Source organism: Drosophila rhopaloa, unplaced genomic scaffold (genome assembly GCF_018152115.1).
Source record: "Drosophila rhopaloa isolate 14029-0021.01 unplaced genomic scaffold, ASM1815211v1 contig_115, whole genome shotgun sequence".
NCBI lineage: Eukaryota > Metazoa > Arthropoda > Insecta > Diptera > Drosophilidae > Drosophila > Drosophila rhopaloa.
In genome coordinates, this window is record NW_025334990.1 from 9,173,270 (window position 1) to 9,194,648 (window position 21,379).

General features: G+C 39.4%; 2 protein-coding genes across 2 annotated transcripts; both read right to left on the minus strand.

Moving 5' to 3' along the window:
* Positions 1-6,584: 6,584 nt before the first annotated feature.
* On the minus strand, positions 6,585-7,396 carry LOC108050757. Its single transcript, XM_017132593.1, has one exon. The coding sequence runs from the start codon at positions 7,285-7,287 to the stop codon at positions 7,030-7,032; it is 258 nt and encodes an 85-aa protein (XP_016988082.1). The 5' UTR covers positions 7,288-7,396; the 3' UTR covers positions 6,585-7,029.
* Positions 7,397-12,004: 4,608 nt separating this feature from the next.
* Positions 12,005-15,113, minus strand: LOC108050749. Its single transcript, XM_017132583.1, has 8 exons — positions 14,962-15,113; positions 14,601-14,905; positions 14,160-14,326; positions 13,491-13,883; positions 13,249-13,425; positions 12,710-12,993; positions 12,505-12,650; positions 12,005-12,397 (listed from the first exon to the last, which is right to left on the minus strand). The coding sequence occupies exons 2-8, from the start codon at positions 14,872-14,874 to the stop codon at positions 12,093-12,095; spliced, it is 1,746 nt and encodes a 581-aa protein (XP_016988072.1). The 5' UTR covers positions 14,875-14,905; positions 14,962-15,113; the 3' UTR covers positions 12,005-12,092.
* Positions 15,114-21,379: the final 6,266 nt, after the last annotated feature.

The window sequence follows — 21,379 nt, forward strand, 5'->3', positions numbered from 1 at the left end:
AAAATCGTTTTACAAATTCAATTGGAGGCTCTGAATAAAATTATAATTCCCTTCACAATGTTAACCAAACATACGTTTAAAATTCAGATAATCATATACAAATTATATTGTTTGTTTTTCCGAGTGCAAAACTGGGGAAAGTGGAGTGATTGCTCCTGAAAGTGGCCAAGGCAAATGAGTTTTTGATATTATCAAAAGACGAAATGCATTGACAAGGACGACGGGCGTTGAACATCGCCCAACTAATCCTCCCCCGCAGCTAAAGTCCCCCCCTCCACGAGTTGCCTATAAAAAACATCTCAGCTCCATCTGGAGTTTTCAGAGGGTAGATGTAGATGGTTTATTCAAGAGTCGTGTGGCTTTGGCAATTTCCGTTGCATATTTGCAGGCGCCGCAAATTTATGAACAGCTTTATATCGACTACATCACACCCCTGCAAAAACAGCGAAACAATGCTGGATTCTGATTGGCACTGCGAATAGGAAGGACCTCCTGCCAAATTCCGCAATTTGTATGAAAATGAAAATGTTTTGTCATTTCGCATTCAATGATTTAAAATTCCTGTCGCATGCGTTTTTGGCGAGTTTTCCATGTTTATATTTGCCATTAAAGGCAGCAAGCCGAATAACTTCATCGAATAGCCCTCTTAAAAAATTGCATTTATTATGCATTAATGACACCAGCACCAAAGCAGCGACATTATCCTCATCAGCATCCAAAATCGAATGTGTATAATAAAATATTAAGATTGGGAAAGACATAAGACGTGCCATTATGACTTCGCTGAAGGGCGAAATAAAAGAGATATCACGATTTTTTAGATCTGCATATAATATGCAGGAAATAAATGACTAGAGAAGCAGCAGCAATTTCGGATTATATAACCGAGCATTATAAAGAAAAATTCATCTTTTGGAATTAGAAATTTCACTATAAAAAAAATAAAATATTTAAAATATATAAATATCAATAAATAAAATAGTGGGTAAAATGGAAAATATTACTTTAATTATTAAAAAAAAATCATAATCCCAAAAATAAATTCGAAATATTAAGAAAACCCCCATGATATAACGGAAAAATAAATTTATACCCCGAATACATTAAAATCTCAATCTTTTTAATTACACAGTCCTTTTAGAAGCAGTCAGATTCCAATCTGATAATGGTTGTTAACAGAAGGACCCTTAGTATTCAACCAACATTGTTTCCCTTTCTAAGTTAAACCCTCCTTCATTACGAAATCCTCAGCCCAATTAACCATTTAAAACCGAATCGAACTCCTTCATTAGCAAACATTGCCCAATTTCTACCCTCGTCGCAAATATTTCATTTATATGCCATAAATACTTGCATGAAACTTTCAACGCGACATGAAAATTAAACGAAATGGGCCGACCCATTCCCCCACAAATACGATATCCTATGTCCTGAAATTGTTTGTCTTTACGGGTAGCAAATAAAAATTCTGCTTTAACGCATGAAATCACACAAAGATACTAAAAATTTGAACATGCAAGTTTATGTTGGCCAAACGGCATGGAGTCTGCGGCAAGGATAAAATGTCCTCTAAATGGGTGGAAGTGGGTTGTGGGTGGTGTGTGGGCCGAGGTTGCGGGTCGCACAGACAGCACACACATGCATACCAAACAGCAACAATAGTAAACAAAGCGCCACAGTTTATGACGCAGTAGGCCAACGTCCCCCGGCCTCATAAATATAAAAATTAGTTGCCGGTCAGTTAGCAAGTGGGCGGTTGGGCGGTGGGCGGTGTCGCCTCGGTCCGTTTCGCTTCGGTCTCGACTGGAAGGCCACGCTGGCCGCCCACAATTAATTAATTAGTTCAGTTGACAAAAATTGCGGTGTCGCCTGGTGGGCGGAGGTCGAAGGGTGGTCAGCTGGAGTGGGGCGTGGCAGGGTCCTGCGGCTGCCCGGCATGTGCCAGTGATTGGACTGGCTTAAACAGGAGTTGTTCCATGAGAGTGTGTGTTGGCGAGTGGCTAAATGGCAGGCACTCTAATTATGTTCATGCGTATCTTCAATTATTAAAAAAACAGCTTCCGGCCTATGGTGATTTTGAATATCTCCTGCAGTGTATTTCGCCTTCAAATGATTTTCTCAAGTTAGATTCTAAAAAAAAATTGTATAATGTTTCGACTTCTAGACACTTTTAGTTGTGGAACTCCCATTTAAAATAATGACTTAAGCATAGTCATTCTTAGCATTCATAATTCTAGTAAGTAATTACAAATTTTTTTATATTTATTGGGCAGAAATAAGGTAAATTATTTATTTTTTAATGAAGAATTTAAACTTGAAATCGAACAATTAAAATTATGAATATCAAGTATAACAATAATGATCACAAGGCTTAACATTTTTAAACGTTTAGGACTTTAAAGATCAATCTAAAAATCACTATATTGTAGGCCTTTTTAGCAATGGTATTATATGAAAGATATTTACCAAAAAGGCTAAGTAATTTAAGAAAACCTATTTCTTTAGTTACCAATTCTTCCCGCATAAACCTTCAACTCATGGTGATGTGAGTGTGCGTGTGTACCCATATTTATGCACATGTGTGAGTGTAACTGTTTTGGGCCACTCGTCCTTTGTGGGTGTCATTTCAGTTTCAAGGGTCGTGAGGCTGCCGGCGGTCAACTGTTTTCATAAGCGTAGCAAATATTTTCACAAGGCCAATTAGTGGGCAGCCCCCAGTTGACCGCAGCTGCTGAGATTTTTCCCTTGCCTTTGCCACTGCATCCTTTTACTCTGGTCCATCCTAAGTCCTTTCGTCCTTCTTCCGCTCACCACAGTTATAAAATTAATAAAAAGCACCCAAACTTTCCTGGTAGTTTCTGCTCTTTTTTGCTAACCTAAACCTAAAACAGCTGATCACATTCTGGTTTTTGTCAACGGCTTTTCCGTGTGACGCAACATACTTGCGAACAAAAGTGAAAAAGTGAAAAAGGCAAAAGCAATAAAGTTTTCAATTGTTTCTTTCGCACTCCATGCAATAGTTTTCTCTGGCTTCCTCTTCTTATTTTAGTTTTTACAGAAAGTTTTTAACTGGCGCTGACTTTAAGTGCAATTCAGTGCCGAGGAAAAGACAAAAAAAAAATCGCTCAAACGAAAAAAAAAGAATGCTAAAAACTTTTTCCCACTTGCCGCTGACTTTTCCACTGTTCTATTCCGTTTTGCGGCTGCCACATTCGTTTTGTTTTCACCAGTTTAAAAACGCATTGCCAAATGTGTCACACAGAAGTTATTGTTCGTGTTGTGCTTTTCCCCTTAGTCCTTTACCGTTATTTCGCCTGACACAATGCGAGTGCCGTTATTTCAGGGGGATACAAAGGGGGGCAGAGGGGCATTGCGGTTGCTTTGTCTCCTGCATTGCACATTTTGCACTTGACACGAACGAGAAGGAGCGAGATGGATGGCAGCCACGAGTCGAACGGTACTTGGCGGGTCAGTGCCCACCTCTCCCTCCCAACCCCACACCCATTCCCCATCCCACTCCCACTCGCTCCCATTCTACCCAGGTGATGCCGCACAAAGGACTCAAAAACAAACTGTTAAAAATGCAACTGGGTTGAGTGTCTTAATGCGTGGCTAAATGCCGGCATTCAGGTCCTTTCCATTTTCCAAAGTATTCATTTTAGATGAAATGTTTTTTCGGGTGGCAACAGATTTGAAAGGTGCGCCCTCTGACCTTCTATTTACCTTTCAGTAATATATAATGGCTTATTTGTTGACTACATATCGTAGCAGGTTCTTTCATCATAGCGCCATGTCCTTTTACTATAATAAAAATGAAAAAATATATACAGAAAAACAAGAAAATATATAAAAATAGGTCAGGCATTTAACTGTACAAGTAAGATTTAAATTAAGTAAATGACATTTATTTATTTTTTTAAGTGCTGATAAAAAAGGTTTTGTAAATATATTTAAACAGATATAACATTTAAAAGCAAAGGGATGGAAGATTTATTCATTACAGAGAATACAACAAAATGTTGCAATTTTAATGTTAAATTGAATTTATTTATTTCTTATTATTCTCTTAAAAAAGAACATTTTACAATTATTTTGTAAATTGTAATTGTGCATTTGGTTTTCGGTAATTCCTTATATAATAAAAATATCATCAACATATATGAATATATTAACTAAATATATAATATATATTACAAATATAATGAGTATATTTAATGAGTATTTTCTCATTATTTGTAATCTTTGGATGTTTGTAACATAAAATAGAAACAAAAGTATGTGTTAATTCCTGTCCAAAAACAGAAAGCCTTTAACAAACGAGAGAATCAGTCCATCACCTTCAGATTGCTTTCAAAAGAGAGCTTAATAGAAGTCGTTTCGCCTATTCTTCGGCTTTTTAAGCCGATCTGACGCTAACAAGCTGGACTCACACAGAGCCATCGATACTGGGACCCATGACGGATTAATTTTTAATGAGCTAGTTAGTTAGAAATTAATGAGGCAGAGCGCAACAAACCGCCCACCGGGCGCCCACTCCGCCCCCCGGATGCGGTCCCACGTGCCTCCCCCATAAATCATCATTGCCAAAAGCCAACGGCAACAAACACAATGAAATACAATTGCAATTTCCCGTGTCCAGCGCCTTCCTTTCTGGCCTTCTTGCCCTAAATCCTGACAAATGAGCGAAATTTCATAGCTCAAAGGATATTAACGTGTATTAGCACGAGACGAAGGCGAATGCATTAAGTCAACTAACTGTGGTAAATAGAGGGGAATCAACTAGAAGGCGATCCTTTTGAGGGCACGCTGCACGCAGCATCAAATTTGCTGCTTCATTTATAAGGATTACTGCCCCGAAACAGCAAAAACTCATAACAAAATTACTTGCAAGAAATGCAACAAGCTCAACTATAAGTAGAAGCACCACTATACTACAACCCCCATTTGGAGGGTAGGAAACTGGCGTCGTGGGTGGATGTAATTCTGGGTGGGTGACTGGCCAACTGGATGGGTTTGTCCTTATTTCCTGGCAAACACGAAATATGCATTAGTTTGCCAGTTGTACTCCATGATTACAAGTTTTTATACTGCACATCTCGAGGGTTGACTCTGAGAGGCTTTGAAAAGTCGTAAAAATCTATATTATATCAGTTGGAGGTAATAAATCAAAATATTTATATAAAGAGCTGCAAGTAATATAATTTGCAGGTTCATGAACTTCACTTATCAATAATCAATCAGCATAATACTTTTGATAGATTTATGTAGCGAGTTTTCAAACTTTAATCTTTTAAAATTCTATCTTTCTAAGAACCACCAAGATATTAAAAGTTTAATGTTCTTAAAAAAAGTGTTATAACAAGGAACTGCAAGTTCTCTAAGGTCCCATGCATCTTTTTTTTCATCATCCATTGTTGAAGAGAAATTTATATTGAGATCAACATTGCCTTCCAACTTATTTTTGCTATCTCAACCATGTAAGTTTATGGAGAGTTCATATCTGACAGGTGACTCAGTCATTTCCCCGGGGAAACATTTCCAAAAAGTCATCTTTCCCGACACCAAATTACTTTTAGTAGCTGCAGCTATTTTTCGAACCATTTAGCCATACTAGAGGTGAATGTGAGCCGTAACTCCATTCAGGATACTGAAAGTAGCTGCTTGTCAGGTGTTGTTCGGCTTTCCCATTTGCGGTAGCGCCATTAAAGTCAGAACACGACGATGACGCTCCCAAGTTATTATAATTAAAGTCGAGTCTCAAATGACTGGAGGAGTTTCGCTTTCTTCGCTTCGGCTTTATTGTTTCCTTTCTGGAGTTCTGAGAGATGTTATTTGAAATTTCGTCGCTGTTTGTGTGTTGTTTGTTGTCGTCGTTTGTTGTTTACTGCGGCAAGGCAGCCACAAGAACAACAGAGTGTTAGGGCCAGAACAACTCAACAGCTTGGCTTACAACGGAAATGGCAACAAGCAACATCAGCAGCAACTGCGTGCTATATGCCTTTTTAACTTGATTTAATGAGTGCAGGGAAAGACATCAACAAGAAAAATGAAATAACTGTCATTGAGGACATGAAAAAGGGAGCCCAGATGGGGGATAGACGATGTTTCTCCGTTTCTCAGCCGACTTCTGATGAGTTGAGCTGATGGAGTGCGAGGCTGCGCTACTTAACTGGCAAGCAAGCGAAGGGTCGGTCCTTTCCGAGTCCTGAGTCCTGTCTGCCGAGTCCTGGGTGTGGCAGGGCGCAATTATGCAGCAAATTAACGCTTTATATTTATTAAAAGGAAACCCAAGAAAATGGGCTTGGGCGTGGCCCTCTGAAGAGAGGGATGAATGTGTCCATAGGTAGACGGTGAATTCCCTTTGACAGTTGGCCGAAAAAAAAAACCTTGGTAGACAGGAAAGTTACCCCGCTTGCTAAAAGCCTATCTATCAGTCTCCTTGTTGACGATAGAGGAAATTAAAATCTATGGTTATTGATATTTATGGTAAAGCATATCAAGAAAAGTGGAGATACTACAAGATACTCACCAAAAAGATTTCACCAACCATTTTAATCATAAAAGCGGCATAACTGGGTGCAACTTCGGTAATATTTAATATCAAAGGGCTCTTATCAATAGACAATGGATTTTATGTTGTTTGTGATTTATCGAAAATTCGGGAACTAGCTATCTGCATGATATCAGAATGGTATTGTAAAAGATTTTTAAAAGTAAAATACAAAAACCATTTTTCTGCAAATAAACATGACTGTGACAATTTTACAATACAAAATTATAGCATTTTCTTTTTAAAATTCTATTATTCATAAAGTTGTACATAGCAAAATAGTTTTTTGTCTGGTTATTCCCTACAAGAACTTTAGTTTATAAACACCTTTGCATAATGATATTTTATGTTTTAAGAACCGATTTGAACGCAAACTTTGAATCATCACTTTGATTAGTCACCCTTAGCCTTAGTTTATATTTTAAGCGTTTAGTTTACATAGTTCTTATTTATTAAAAGTTTTTCACAACTGCACAATTCTACGAGATGACACACAGTCCGCACTCCTCCATTACGCAACAGGCGCCCAGCAGCATGCAGCATTCGGCGTCACTGGGTCCTTGCGGAGGTCCTGGCTGATTGTAGCTGGGCTGCTCCACCACCACCACTGGTTGACCGTATATGGGCGACGGCATTATAACCTCCACGGGGGGAGGGGGTCCAATCACATTCACCACCTCCACGGGCGGCTGATAGTACGGATCGATCACATCCACCTGGTATCCTGGGTTGTACATCCTCTTGACTTTTCTTTATTTTTTTCTGATTTTATGGGTAAAATTTGCTAGTTAGTAACTAGTATTTGGCTTAAACTGTTTGACTAAGTGAACACCGCTCGGTAACGCGCCTTTAACTGAAACATCGAACGCAAATGGCAGGCGGTTTGGTGGAAATATCTTACTCATTATTATCTAAAGCCGGTAGGCATTTGATCAATGCCCTGCCCTGATTACGAATTTGTGTACACGCAAATAACATTGAAAAAAGCACCAACAGTGGGACAATTTTGAATATCTACACTCAATTACTTTTGATTCATACTTTTTAGTAAAAAGAAATGGTCTAAGAAAAACTTTTAAGAGATAAATAAAACTTTTAAGGTAATCCGCTTTTACTCCAAACGCATTTTATTAATAGATAAACAATATTTTGTAAATGTTTAGCTTTAAAATTTTCAAAAATGTTGCTACAAATTATTTTATGTTTACTTCCCATTTATCGTCATCCTATTTGGGCACGATTCGACTTCCGTAAAAGCGCAATACTGGCATTTCCTTTTTATTTGTAAAACAGGTTTTGCCAAGTTTTCCAACAAGTTAATGACAAGCTTTCCACATAGAGAAAACGTGAAAAAATGGTTTAAGGCGAATAGATAGTTGTATTACAAACTTTAAATTTTAATACCACTTTTTAATTTAAACAATATAAATGCACCACGGTTTTTCGGCAGGTGTATCACATTGCGTATGAGTAATATTGTTTGGGCTTTAGATAAACGTTTGGCAAAGAAAGAGCGCGAACCAGAAATTATGTTAAATGAGCAGGCCAACACTAGAAAGAGCACTCGCACTCGCAGTCGCACTCCCTCCCACGCAATAACCCAAATGGGAACCCTCGTCAAAATATTTGGGGCGAGAACTCTGACGCTGCGGTTGCAATTCAAGCGCCAAGAGTCATAAAATCCTTTATCAAATGAGAGCAGCAGGCACATGGAACCGGAGTTGGCAGCACTCTTGACACATTTTCCGCTTTTATTGGCAAATTGAGAAACATATAAATAATAACTGGGAATGTGAACTAACTTTGAAATGATGTGGTGAGCATTTCCAGCCAAAAAAGGATTGTCCCGGCTCGGGCATCATAAAACTACAAATTTTTGTGGCGTGTTATTAAATTTGGCTTTTTATTATTATGTGGTCTTTTGGCATTGAGATTTATGTAAGACAATATGTTACCAGCGGACCCCCAAACAACAAAAAAGCTGAGTGTGAAGCCAGTACACAGCGTTATTTATAACGAATCGTAAAATTTTATTGCACGAAAAAACTGTGTGAATTGTGTGGCCATCATAGACATAGGAAGTTAATTTAACGTAACGCATTAAGGGATCTGAGGTCCTTTGATTTCTTCACATGATGGTGCAGCAGCAACAGCAATCGCCACATCCGCAGCAACAGGGGCAACAAGGACAGCAACAGCAGCCGTTCTCTTTTGGGGGAGGGGGTGGAGGAGGTGACTCAACGATGACCGTGGTCGCCGGTTGGGGCGCCACTTGCACCACCTCCACTACGCGGGTTCTATGGTCCATTTTGATTGTTAATTATCCAGTAATTCGTTGTATATTAAAAGTAGACCTGTTGCACGGCACGCGTTTAGTTCTGCACTGATCATAATAGACGGATTGTGTTATTATAACCGGGCTCTCGCCAATTTGTTTCTATTACGCTATGAGTCTTATCTATAGATAAAAGCTACACTGGAACTCTTATCAGTAACCAGGGATTTGTGTGAAGTACATAGCGACTCGTTGTGATCTCACCTTGACTGTCCACACAGCCGGCTGATAAGGAAATAAAAAATCGATGGGTACTTTATTAGATGATATTTTTGTAAAAATTACAGGGGAATATTTTTGTTCAAATAAACATAGCCATTTCTTCATGCACTGAAGAAAATCCGATAAAGCTACAGATAATCTAATCTGGTTTGCTTTATAATGTCTTATCTAAGATAAGGTCTTTCTTGCAATCTACCAAACTACGTCATTAATATCTTATTTTGCACTTAGAAATAGCTTTAAGCTGCAGTAATTGGTTTACTTGTAATATAATACCCAAACATTGAATTTTATAGTTTTGAAGCCAAATTTTTAATCTATCTGTTCTAAAATTACCGATTCCCCAACCTGCCGCTTCATTTGCATTTTAATTTATCTTTAGTTTGGAGCAGAATTTCAACTTTTATTACACCTAAGTCGGCCCACTAATTCCCGCCTGAGTTTATCAATTGAATGAGTCACATTACACAAACTATCACGGGAAACTTGAAACACGCTAATGTCGCATAATGCCAAATGGGGCAGCTAATTATATATGCCCCCTTATCTGGGCACTCAGAACTATATCCGACGACGCACTTTGCATTCGAAACCAGCCATCCAAGTGGCCCCATCAGCATCAGCAGCCATATCAATTTCGGGGCGAATAGTTCCTCGTTGCTATCATAAAACGGGGATCTCAATTAAAAATTTCACCCAACACCACAGATGGAGGGGCGTTACCTTGCTGAAATTAATAAAAATATATATTTTTGAGCGCCCTTCGTGCAATGGCGTTGATAATTAGTGTACGTGATTCTATTTACTTCGACTGGGCCCCAAAAACCCCGATGGATCCATCCCAGAAGCATCCCCTTTGGCTGGGAAAAGGGAAAGGGGTCGGGTCCTTTAAGCCAAGGGAATGTCCTGTGTGTATGGAGGGTGTAATATGATATGCGCGTAAAAAATATAGTACGTGTGTGCGTGACAATGGCAACAACGTGCGGCAGATCCCTAAAAAAGGAATGGATGGGGAATATTGGGGGACTTGGGGGGACTGGCCTGGCGAATGCCGGGTGTCAAAAATGAAACTACGCCTGTTTGGAATTTTAAAATAAGCAAATGAGTTTAAGCTTGATGAAAGCAAGCAACAACCATAACAACAGCAGTCGAAGGTGAAGCAACAGAGGAGCCCATAAATATTTATAAACTTTCCCCTGTCATATAAATACGGGGTCATTAGTTGGCTTGCATACCTTTCGCCATGGGACACCCTCCTCCTCGAGGATAATAAAAACGAACTAGGCGGCAATTTAAATTCCTCTACTCTATATAAGCAGTCAACTAATTGAGTCATTACTTTCCTTCGAATGGGAGAACATAACTAAAGGGTTAATGGGGTTCAAGCAGATTTATTAGTTGCGGAATGCTTAGTACAGCAATATCTCTGATTTTACTTAAGAATCTAGGGGCAGTATAGGCTATATCGAAGTAAAAAAAATAAAAATTAAATAAACATTATGGAATATTAAGATCCTTAAACGTTATCGCTGTGTTTCAGGATAAAAGTGCCTTTAAATATTTTTTACGTTAACCGGGAAATGGTGCGAAGATATAATGATCATGAAATAATCAATTTAGCATTGTTTTGACTTAAATGTACCATTCATTTAAAGTTTATTTTATGACCTGTTCGTTAAAAAGTCTATGAGGAAAAGTTACAAATGAAGGCTCGTAAATAGAGTATACGCAGCGTTGACGCAAAGACTAATGGTTAGTTGAACTAAGGTCAGGACCAAGCCTATCAGCCTTTGTTTCTATATAAACTCACGCACATATATTATATACACAATACATATAAAAATGATAAAGCAAAATGGCGAAAAGTGGCAGTAAAAAATAAAATGCGCTGCCGCAAAAGTGCCATTTGTGGCATAAACACATGCGCGCCAAAAACTTTGATAAGACAAAAGCCGAGCGAGTCCACCAAACCAGGTATTTTTTGGTTGGTGGGTGGTGGTAGGTGATGGGTGGTGGGTGCGAGGTGGCAAGTGGCAGGTGAGGGGGCGAAGGCCGAAAAACTTTGGCAAGTGTGGCGGCAGCAGGAAGGCCAGAGTGGAAATGTCCCAAGAATGAACTTCGTCGTTGGCGCGCAGACCGCAGTGTGCCACTAAATGCTGCCACTAAATGTGTGCCAAGTATTATTGCAGGTGCCAGGTGCCTATCCGCACACACACGTTCACAGATGTGTGTGTGTGCGATTGTGTGTGGCAGCTCTCCGCCGAAATTGCCCAAGGAGCTGCTCCTTGAGGTGTTCACCACGCCAGGACTGGCATAAAATTAGCACAATAAAAACACATAAATGCGGCACAAAAACATGAAAATCCACTTGTTATAATTTAATCGAGTTGATAGAATTTTTACGACACCTTTCTCCAGGTATTCGTTTGTGTGTGTGTCTTCGCGGTGCGTTGCGTTGCTTAAAATGTGGGACAAAATAAAAGTTTTAATCACACGTCGCCATTTTATTGCTGGCCATGAAGATAGCAAATGCATTACGAACTTAACGTGGGATAAGCTTTAGTTTAAACATAAATGTTAAGTGCACAATACCAAGTAAAATCACTTAAGTTTTATGCCCACACGGGTCAACGTAAATTAACTTAGGAATACAAAAAACCTTGAATTGTATGTAAATATTTAAACCTACTTCAAATAGACCTTCTTCAGTAAACGAAAGGCACCAAAATATGTGCTACAAAAGTTGTAATTGAATTTACGGTAATCGTTTTGCTATTAAAGTTAAAAACGAATTCTTACTTTTGTAAATTTTTTTAGGTCGCTCCTTTTCTATTTCTAAATGGCAGAAGATAAACCCTATTTTTTCCCCCAATTTAAAGTGAAAGGAAATTTATACACATTTGTGAAATATTTATTTGCAAGTGTAAGTTTACTCAAAAAAATGGTGAAGAAAATAAAAGAATTGTTAAATATTATATCGACAAACTAAGATGGGTTGGATTCTTCATTATCCTGACCACTAACCAAGGAGTGGGTGGCCACAGATTCGGCCTTGCTCTCCCTTCGGGCCTGCATTAGGGTGGCCCGCTTGTTGATCGAATCCTCGGTGTTGCACATCATGCAGGTCTCGATAAAGAATATCAACTCCTGAGTCTTGAGGCTCTGGGCAATGGGTAGAGCATCATCCAGGGCCTCCCTAGTCTGTTCCAACTTGTGCAGGATGGCATTCGCCTTGACTATCTGCACAACGCTGAGGAACTTCCATAGATTGCTATTGCAGTTCTTGCTTTCTGAGGGTTTTAAAAAGGAAATCATAAATGACTCAAGCTGGATCAAAAAATGTTTGAATATGAAGAGCTGAACCTAAGGATATCATGGATTTCCTTCATTGAATTACCTTTAATAGCTTTCCGAGCATTGAAGGCACACTCGGAATGACGTCCCTGGTCCAAATACGACTGGGAAATCTGGTGCAGCAAATAGCATTTTTCGATTGAATACTTGGCAAAAATCATTCGATGTTCCAGGCGAGCAGTTAGCTTCCTGTGAAGTTTAGGGATATATGAGAATTTGTTGTTTTCAATTGCCAATTTGACTCTTACTTAGCTCTCAAGGTTGCTGGATCGTTGCCCTCAGGCTCTGGCTGTCGATCTCCAAATGTCAGCGATACGAAATCCTTCACCCTTTCCACTGGCAGATGCAGCAGCCTAAGTATGGCATTACTTCCTTGGGACGTGAAGCCTTTTGGCACTCGGAGTTGCTCGGACAGAGTCAAAGCCATTGTGTTGTACACTTCGTTAAGGAACTCGAACTTCCAGCACATCACTCGAGCCGTCTTTAATACCACATAGGTGCCCATCAGCTCCTCCACGAATTTGGCCAATTGCTGTGGGTTAGGAAAATATTTCTTTAGGTTTTGCTATTTGAAAACATTTAAAAATACACGTTATTCCAAACACACAAAGAAAAAAGGTAGTTAACCTGGATCTTCAGCTTAAGATTAATAATTTGAATTTACTGGCTTATTAAACTAACGCTATAATCAAGTGTCCCGACCAAATGTGTTGCCTCTTTTCTCTACCAATAAAGGTTTAATCCTATTTTAAATATGACAGATGTTGAAAGAATTTCCCCGACTCACCTGCACCTTCTTGGCCTTGCGAAGAACGCGAATCTGCTTCAGAGCCTGGTTCATGTTTCGATGTGTCTGATACTGTACGCGGAAGAGGTAAGCCTCGCGGTATCTGTCCGACATTGCCTTATTGCCGTACTTCAGGTAATTGACCAGGTAGAGAGGACACCGGGATTGCAGCATTTTCTACAGATGGGAAAACTATAGGATTAGGATCGCCAGCTGGAAACTCCCGAATGATCCTAGCTCACCATAAACTTGCGAACGATCTCGTATTGTTTGCTGGAGAGATTGTAAAGGAAGTAGGACGACTCCTTGCACTGGGGCAGCAAAAGGTTGGGATTCTTGCAGAGCATCTTCATGAAGAGCACGTCGATCCAGGAGTCGTTGATGTACGACTGGTGGTAGATGTTGAAGGCCCGCTTTCTGCGTGCAATCTCCATCGGCGACAGCATCTCCTCCTGGACCTCCGGAATACTCTGAACATCGCACTTTCCCTGCTCCTTCAGAACCTTCCACAGGGGTCGATTGTCGATCCTTTCCTTCTCCTTGATCAGGTCGTGCACAATGTTGACCGTCTTTAGATTCTTCGTGAAGAAGGCCGACATCGCCTCACCAGTCACATCTTTTATGACTCCGTCCACCTAGGGAGAAGTAAATAGATTAAATTAGATTTAATTAAGAAAAGCAATGCGTGCATAAATCAAAGCAGGAGAGATATATTTTTTACTTTTTAGGCCCTCCTTACTGAAAAAACATATTGATTTTGCTTAAACCATGAGTCTCTTAATGCCTTAAATAATAGACCCCGAAATGCTCGAAAAAGGTATTCATATTTTTGTGGTATTGTTTTATGATTGATGATTCGTTATTTTTAAAATATTTTTTTTGATTATTTTTTTGATTTATTAAAAACTTACCACCAGCTGGCGCTGCACGAAGCTCTTTCTTTTGTTGCCAATGAAAACTCGCATATTATTGTGAATTTCGGCCTTGCTGTTTTCGAACTGGTTCAACTCGTACAGCACGTCACAAATGTCCAGATTAATAATGGCCCTTTCCTCACCATCCACCTTAAGAGCAAGCTCTGTAGAAATCCAATTAATATTAACATTAAATAAAGGGGCATATTTAAAGATTTGTAGGTAACTAATTACTTGGATAAATAATTTGTATAGAACATTTTTGTAATAAATTACCTAGATGATATTACAACTTTTGCTTACCTATTGCAAGGCATAGAAAGGGAATTCAAAATAATAAATTAAAGATTAAATGACCTTGCCACTAAGTACAAACTTATAGTATTTTTTAAATCTTTCTATAGTTTGGTAGCTATATAATCCCCTTGATAAACTCACTGGCGGCATCCCGACTGTCGGCCAGAGCTCCTAGCATCTGGGCAGCCTTCCTCTTGCTCTGGCATCGTTTGTACAAAGTCATGTGATCCAAGGGCTCCAGGGCGAGTGCCTTGTTTAAATAATGCAACGCGAAGTTCTCACGACGGCGACGCGAATAGTAGGTTCCCCAGTCCCGATAAATATCGTGGAGCACCTCGTCCGACCAGTCTATCTTCATCCATATTGGAACCGCCTCGTCCAAATTCGCCTTTGGCATCTCCACAATCGACGTCATTTTGTCTTCTTGTATTGGTCACTTCAATCACCTAAATTTATAGAATACTAAAATTGAAACAAACTTATTAACATATATTGGTTATACCTGAATCTTCTTATTTTGCGACTTCGCGCTGTTAAAATGGGGTATGTGCAAAATTTGTGTTAATATGTTAATAAAACTGGGATGATAAATTGTACTATAAATTTAACAAAGGTTAAAACACAAGTGAGTTGTGGACTACACAAAGTATAGAATGTGATAGACGTTAAAATTTAAACTCTTTAAGAATACTTAAAGTCAAAGGTAAGATGATTCAAAAATAAGTAAGTTTTTCTGTTATAATGTCTTGCATATTAAAGGATTTGTCTCATATTTGTAGTATTTAAAGTAACCTGATTTCCTTTATTCTCTTAGAATATTTTCTGATAGTGTCCTGAAACATTAAATTACTATTTTGACAAAAGTTTTCACTTATTTCTAGCATTATTTACAGAAATGTTTGTATGCCTGGCCACAACTTCTGGTGGCCCCATGTTATTATAGTGGGCCTTCGTGTGTGGCAAATGGATGTGGCAAGTGGAGGGGCGTCTCCGTTTCCTCTTCAACTTCGAATTCTGTCACACTTCTAATAAGCGCTTAAAAGCCACGCAAGGCTATCCAAAACCTGTGATTAAATGGGAAAACCGGGCAAAAATGGGGGAAGGCAAAAACGACTGTGGAAATCCGACCGCAAGGCGAGTGACAGAAGTGGCACACAGGCCACCCAATAATTGTGCATGCCCAGTGGCAGCCGAGCGAAAGAAATCACTTAAAAACTCGCACACACCACACACACCACACGGCCACCTATAAATTATGCTTCACACCCAGTTCAAATAGAAGTTGTAACAATGAAATTAAAGCCACCACAATGGCCAGTGATAAGTGCTGGACGGCAGGGAGGGGTTGTGGGGAAAACAACTCAACGCGATCATAAATCTAATGTGTAATAAATTTAAACAGCGAAATCATGCAAAAAGCAAAGGCAGGTCCTGTGGCTTAGCTCACGCACAGGACTTTTCTTCTTTTTTTTTTGCGCCACGAAGGACCCGACAATGACTACACTTTAGCGGCAAATTTGTGCGCATTGTCGCCGTATTATTTGCTATTATTTATGCCTTTTCCACTATTTACTTCCTTTCTTAGCGCCCGCCACGCCATTTTCAGGGCGGGGGAGGTATGCAAAAGTGGCCACTCCTTGGCCAGGACAAAAACCCACACATTCACCCAGAGGAAAATACACTGGGAAAACCACAGGCAATCCTCGCTGGCTGACACTTATGGCGTGCTAAGCATTTGCGCTCGGAGAGGCTCGCGTGGATTTTAAACATTTTCACACAACATTCTCATATTTAGACGTCGCCCATCAGCCGCCAGGAGTTGAGTGGAAATTTGGTTGCCGGTTTTGGCCGCCTTTTGCCAACCCGGCGATAATGTAAGCCCCTTTAAGCCCGAAATAAAGGACGCGAAAAGCGGACGCGAATGCGACCGCACCAACAACATGCAACGGCACACGCGACCCCAAACGAAAATCTGTGAAATGTAATTGTTACCATGAAAGCAGGACTAACTCCCATCGCAAAACTCTCCCCCTTTTTGAGGGCATTTTAAGTAAGTTTCGCAGTTTGATAATCGGAGGGCCTCAGCCGCCAACGCTGATATACAAATTGGCTTTCGCAATGACTTTATACATTTTACGAGCTGTGCTGCGGTCCTTTTTGGGGAAACTTCCTTTGCCTTTTCCGTTTCGCATGTGAGTTGCCCTCTGATGCGATTATAAAGAAAAACTGATGCAGATAAAATTAATTGAATTCAAAAAGCCAAGCCATTGGTCTTTCACCAACCGTTTTCTTGCAAAGTGCCCTGCACTTGGCTGCCGAATTTGCGCAATACTTTTCTGGGTCATTTCATGAGGAAAGTAAATAGTTACATGGCCACGATTGGCTTAATCTGGAATGAAAATCAAGTTATTTCAGTCGTATTGAGGCTTATGCACTATACCTATCTCATTGGCAAATTGACAAAGTCAGAATAGTTAAATCTATGAATTGGTAAAGCAGTAAATAAAGTTCCATTGAATGGTATAAGAAAGGCAGTAAATAAAGTACAATTTGAATTTGAGTTCAAGGGAAATCCAATAAACCAAATATTCCGTGAAGCTTTCAAACATTTTTATAGGGAATTTCAGAGATTGGAGGTGATCGATTTGGTTTTATAAAACCTCGAATTCTGCCTAAATTATACTTATTTTGGGAGCCTTATCTTATCAGCTGCTCAATGAAACCTTTGGTAAGACTAGGCGCACCTTTCAAAAGATTAACTTTAAAAGTAATATAGTTTATCTTGAGAGTTTACATTACTAACAGTGAAGTGGGAACATTAAGAAAACTGTTATATTATAATCAGGTAAACGGAATTCCGTATAAAAGTGGTGATTGAATTTCATTAAGTTTGAAGTTCCACAACTCTATCTTATTGTTTGCTCAACAAACTTTTCATTCAAACTTGACGCACCGAATAAATATCAAAGCAAAATGGTTTAGATGCTTATCTATGGACAGAACCTTAGAGGGGTTTTCCTCATTTTATTGGCTATGACTAACTTCGCTTCAGGCATTTACAAGGTCTTACTCATGGCTATGGTCATCATAATATTCCAATGTTTGTGCTAATAAATACGTTTATCGATTAGCAAGTTATACAAAAACAGATTAGATAGGTGGTATCTTTATAAGTTGAGTCTCGATAAGATTTGCACTGCCAAGTGGGGATTTAGTTGCCTATAAGAGTTGGACCCATTCGCACGTTGTTCGAAGTAAACGCTAGTATTTGAAAAATGCCACCACCACACGGAGGACCTGGAGGACATGGAGGACCTGGAGGACCCGGCGGTCATGGTCATGGTGGACCACCGCATCATGGAGGACACCATGGACCACCGCATCATCATGGACCGCCTCACCATCACCATGGACCTCGACGACCCTGCTGCCTGTGCTGCACGATTTCATAAGAATTTAACAACGAATTTACCAAAGAAAATAGTTTTAAGGATTTCTGCCTCAAGGAAGTTCTTCTGTAAATGTATATGTTTCAGGATAATAAGCCGCCTAATTAGTGTAATCGAGTGCCTAGAGTGCTAAGCAATTAATGGCTGGCTAATCATTATGTGTCACCTCAAAACGCTTTAAAACCTCAAAAGCCACTGCCACACGGCGGTTGCTTTCCAATACAATTGTACCAATATTATCTGTGTGTTTTGTTGCGTGTCGGAAATGTTTGTGTGTGTGTGTGTGTGTGTGTGGGAGTGGGGCAGGGGGTGGAGATCCTGGAGCCACACACACACACGCACATCACATTTAAGGTCGGACTGGTCGGCGCTCTAATTTATAGCAGCCAAGTGGATGCCGAAGACCAGAAGACATACAAGTGCCATAAATTCTGGCAAAGGAACACATTATTTATACTGTCAACCGGTCCATATTTCGGATGGGAAATACGTATACTCCGGCCTAACCATAAATAAGTGCATTGCCTCGGCTCGGCAGCGAAATAAGTCTTCATTAGCGGTTAAAAGGCCGACTGGTTGACCCACAAAGGACTTCTCAATGCTGGTAAATCGGTTCTTCACTCACCATTCGCATTCTCATTCGCAGTGGGTTGTCGCCCAGCCGCAGAAACGGGCGTCGCATTAAAGCCGGAAATGCCCAAACAACAACAAGGAAAATGCTTAAAGTTCAAATTAAGCACAACAGCTGGCGAAAAATTGAATTGAAAGCAGGAGGAGAGTGGCAACAAAAGCAACAAAGAGTCGCTGCTCCCGGTCACCCAACCCCGAAAAACCCCCACCCAACCCCAAATAACGAACCCAAAACTCAACTCAACCCAAGGCATTTTCCCGAGGAGCAGGGAAATACAGTCAAGGGAAAACCTGAAAGGAAAAACCGAAGCACGCTTTTAGGCGGTGGAGGCGCGATGTTTAGCCCCAACTTCGGGAAATCAGCTGGCCAAGTAAGAGTCCCAAAAAAAAAAAGAGAAATTATAAAGCCGAGAATTGAAAGAACCAATAAATTGAGTTTCTCCCATCACACTGGCGCCACTTTTCCTCATGGCGTTCAGTTGTGGTACTAGCAAAGCGCATGCGTCGCTATATTGAGTGAAAAATCGGAAAATCTAAAGAGCGAATTCTGAGGTTTAGTTAGTGCTTCGAACAAAGCTCAAGGGTTTGGTTGTCAATAGAAGAACACTTTGATTGTTCTGCCTCACCGATAGCCATAAAATTGAGGCATTGCGAAATTTTGCTGTTTTAATTGCCAATTATGGCCGAAAACGGTTTTGTGCTAATTGGCTAATTAGGCAATGGGACTATTTTATTAAGACAGATACAGTTCCATTGAAACTGATTGTTAAAAAACGACTTACAGTTTAAATTCAAATTTTCTGTCAAGAAATATATCTCACTCTTGGTTTAATCAGCATCAAAATTTGTTCGAAAAGGTTAATGCTGTAAAGTAAATACAACTTTCCAATTAAAATTTATTGTCTCCTTGTTAAAAATTTAGGCAAATACAATAAAATAAATAGAATAGAATAACTATTTAATTTAACAGCATATCATAATGTTTCTCCCCTTTTGAAACTATAAATATTTGAATGGCAATGCATTTAAGAAATATGACTTTTTATTTTATTGCACATTCCTTCACATTTTCATATAAATAAGAATTAGCTTCATTTGAAATCAATTCTAACAGTTATTTAAAAGTATTTAATTTCTTAACACCTGAATTGTTTTCCATGGAGACAAAACGATAATTCCTCTTGTTGGCTCTTGTATACAATTTCCTGGCTTTATTTATTCAGCATTCTTGATTGTTTTTTGCCTTTCCTGCTTCATTTCCTGTGCTTCACATTCACAATGATGCAAAAGTGGCTGCCACTAAAGCTCTGACATTATCCCAAAGTGTGTAATTACGTATGCTACTGGGCGGCTGCCACGCCCCCTTTCGCATAGTTTATGTCTAGTTGCAGTGCATAAATTATGTTAGGCCAAAGTGCAAGCAAAGTTATGTAGACGGACTAGGTTTGTTGGAAAGATTAACGCCTTCGTTTTGTTTTTTATGCGGCACTAACATCGGATGCCCTCGCACTCACATACATGCCACATTCTGTTGCCTTTGCCACTAAGCCGTCTGCGAAGAGCAGGAAAAACAAAAACAAACTGCAGCGGAAGCTGCACCTCATCGTCGAGCTTTTCCCCCATTTTCCCAACGACTCTGTCACTTTTGGGCGAATGTTTCATGGCGGCCACTTCAGTGCCAACTACAGCGACAATAATACCACCAAAGCAGCACTGAATCACTGATAAAAAAATTAAAACTCAATCTAGACAAATTAACATTAAAATTAAATTATTTTTTATGGTCCTAGATTATAAATTATAGTGCTGTCTAATTTAGTGTATTTAAACAAAACAAATTATCTTTACTAAATTGTATTTTATTATTGGTGTTTATCAAGGCTGTAAAGGGGGTTTTAATAACTGTTCTCCTAGGGTTCAAATACGAAATGAAAAAATTTCTTATTTTAATGTAATCAAACTACTAGTTCTATTATTTTGCAGCTTTATTTTTTAACGGATAACAAAAGAAATAAATAAATTAATACATTTGTCCAATGCAATTTTGGCTGAAACCAGTTTGGAATTAAAAGGAGAATCACAACCTATAAAAAGTATCCCAGTCCAAATTATGATATCCAGAATGTTTATATACCACAATACACTTACAATTACATATATATATAGAGATATACTTTTTTTCTTAAATATTATTTATTAAACATAGAACCCGTACAATCTTTAAGTACCTTGACAATGTAGTTTTGTATATGAATTTTAACCGAATGATAAGCATTCACCAATAATGATTTTCTTAAGAAACTTTTTCTCTCAGTGTCATAAGCGCCGGATAAGGTGCGAAAGCGAGTCGGGTGTGTGTGTCTGTTAATGATAATGATGACAGTCTGTCGCTGGCTGTTCTGCTATACTGCTGCACTGCTATTCTGCTGCACTTGCTCTTTATGCTGACGCTGTAGGACTCTCGGCGCGCTAGTTAAAGTTTTAATTTGGCATATTATAGTGGCTGGAGTGGCACAGCAGGCGCTCGTTAAATATGCCCACAGAACACATGGAATTAGAGCCACAAAAACCCTGTAAAAAAAAGTAGGAACCTCCGCCAGCGACAGCGACTTATGGCATTGAACTTAGCCAAAGGAAAGAGTCCTTGGAAGCTGAGGTTGTGGCCACAAGTGTGTGTATCGACATGCTCGAGTGGCTCAAAATGAAAAGTTGAAGTGGCGCTAGAGCTGGGAAATGCACCTGGCTGCAGATGGCATTTTATAGGGATAATTCTGACTAACTAATTGCGGAACCATAGAATTCAAGATTTATGTTTGCTATTAAGGTTATTAAAGTGCAATA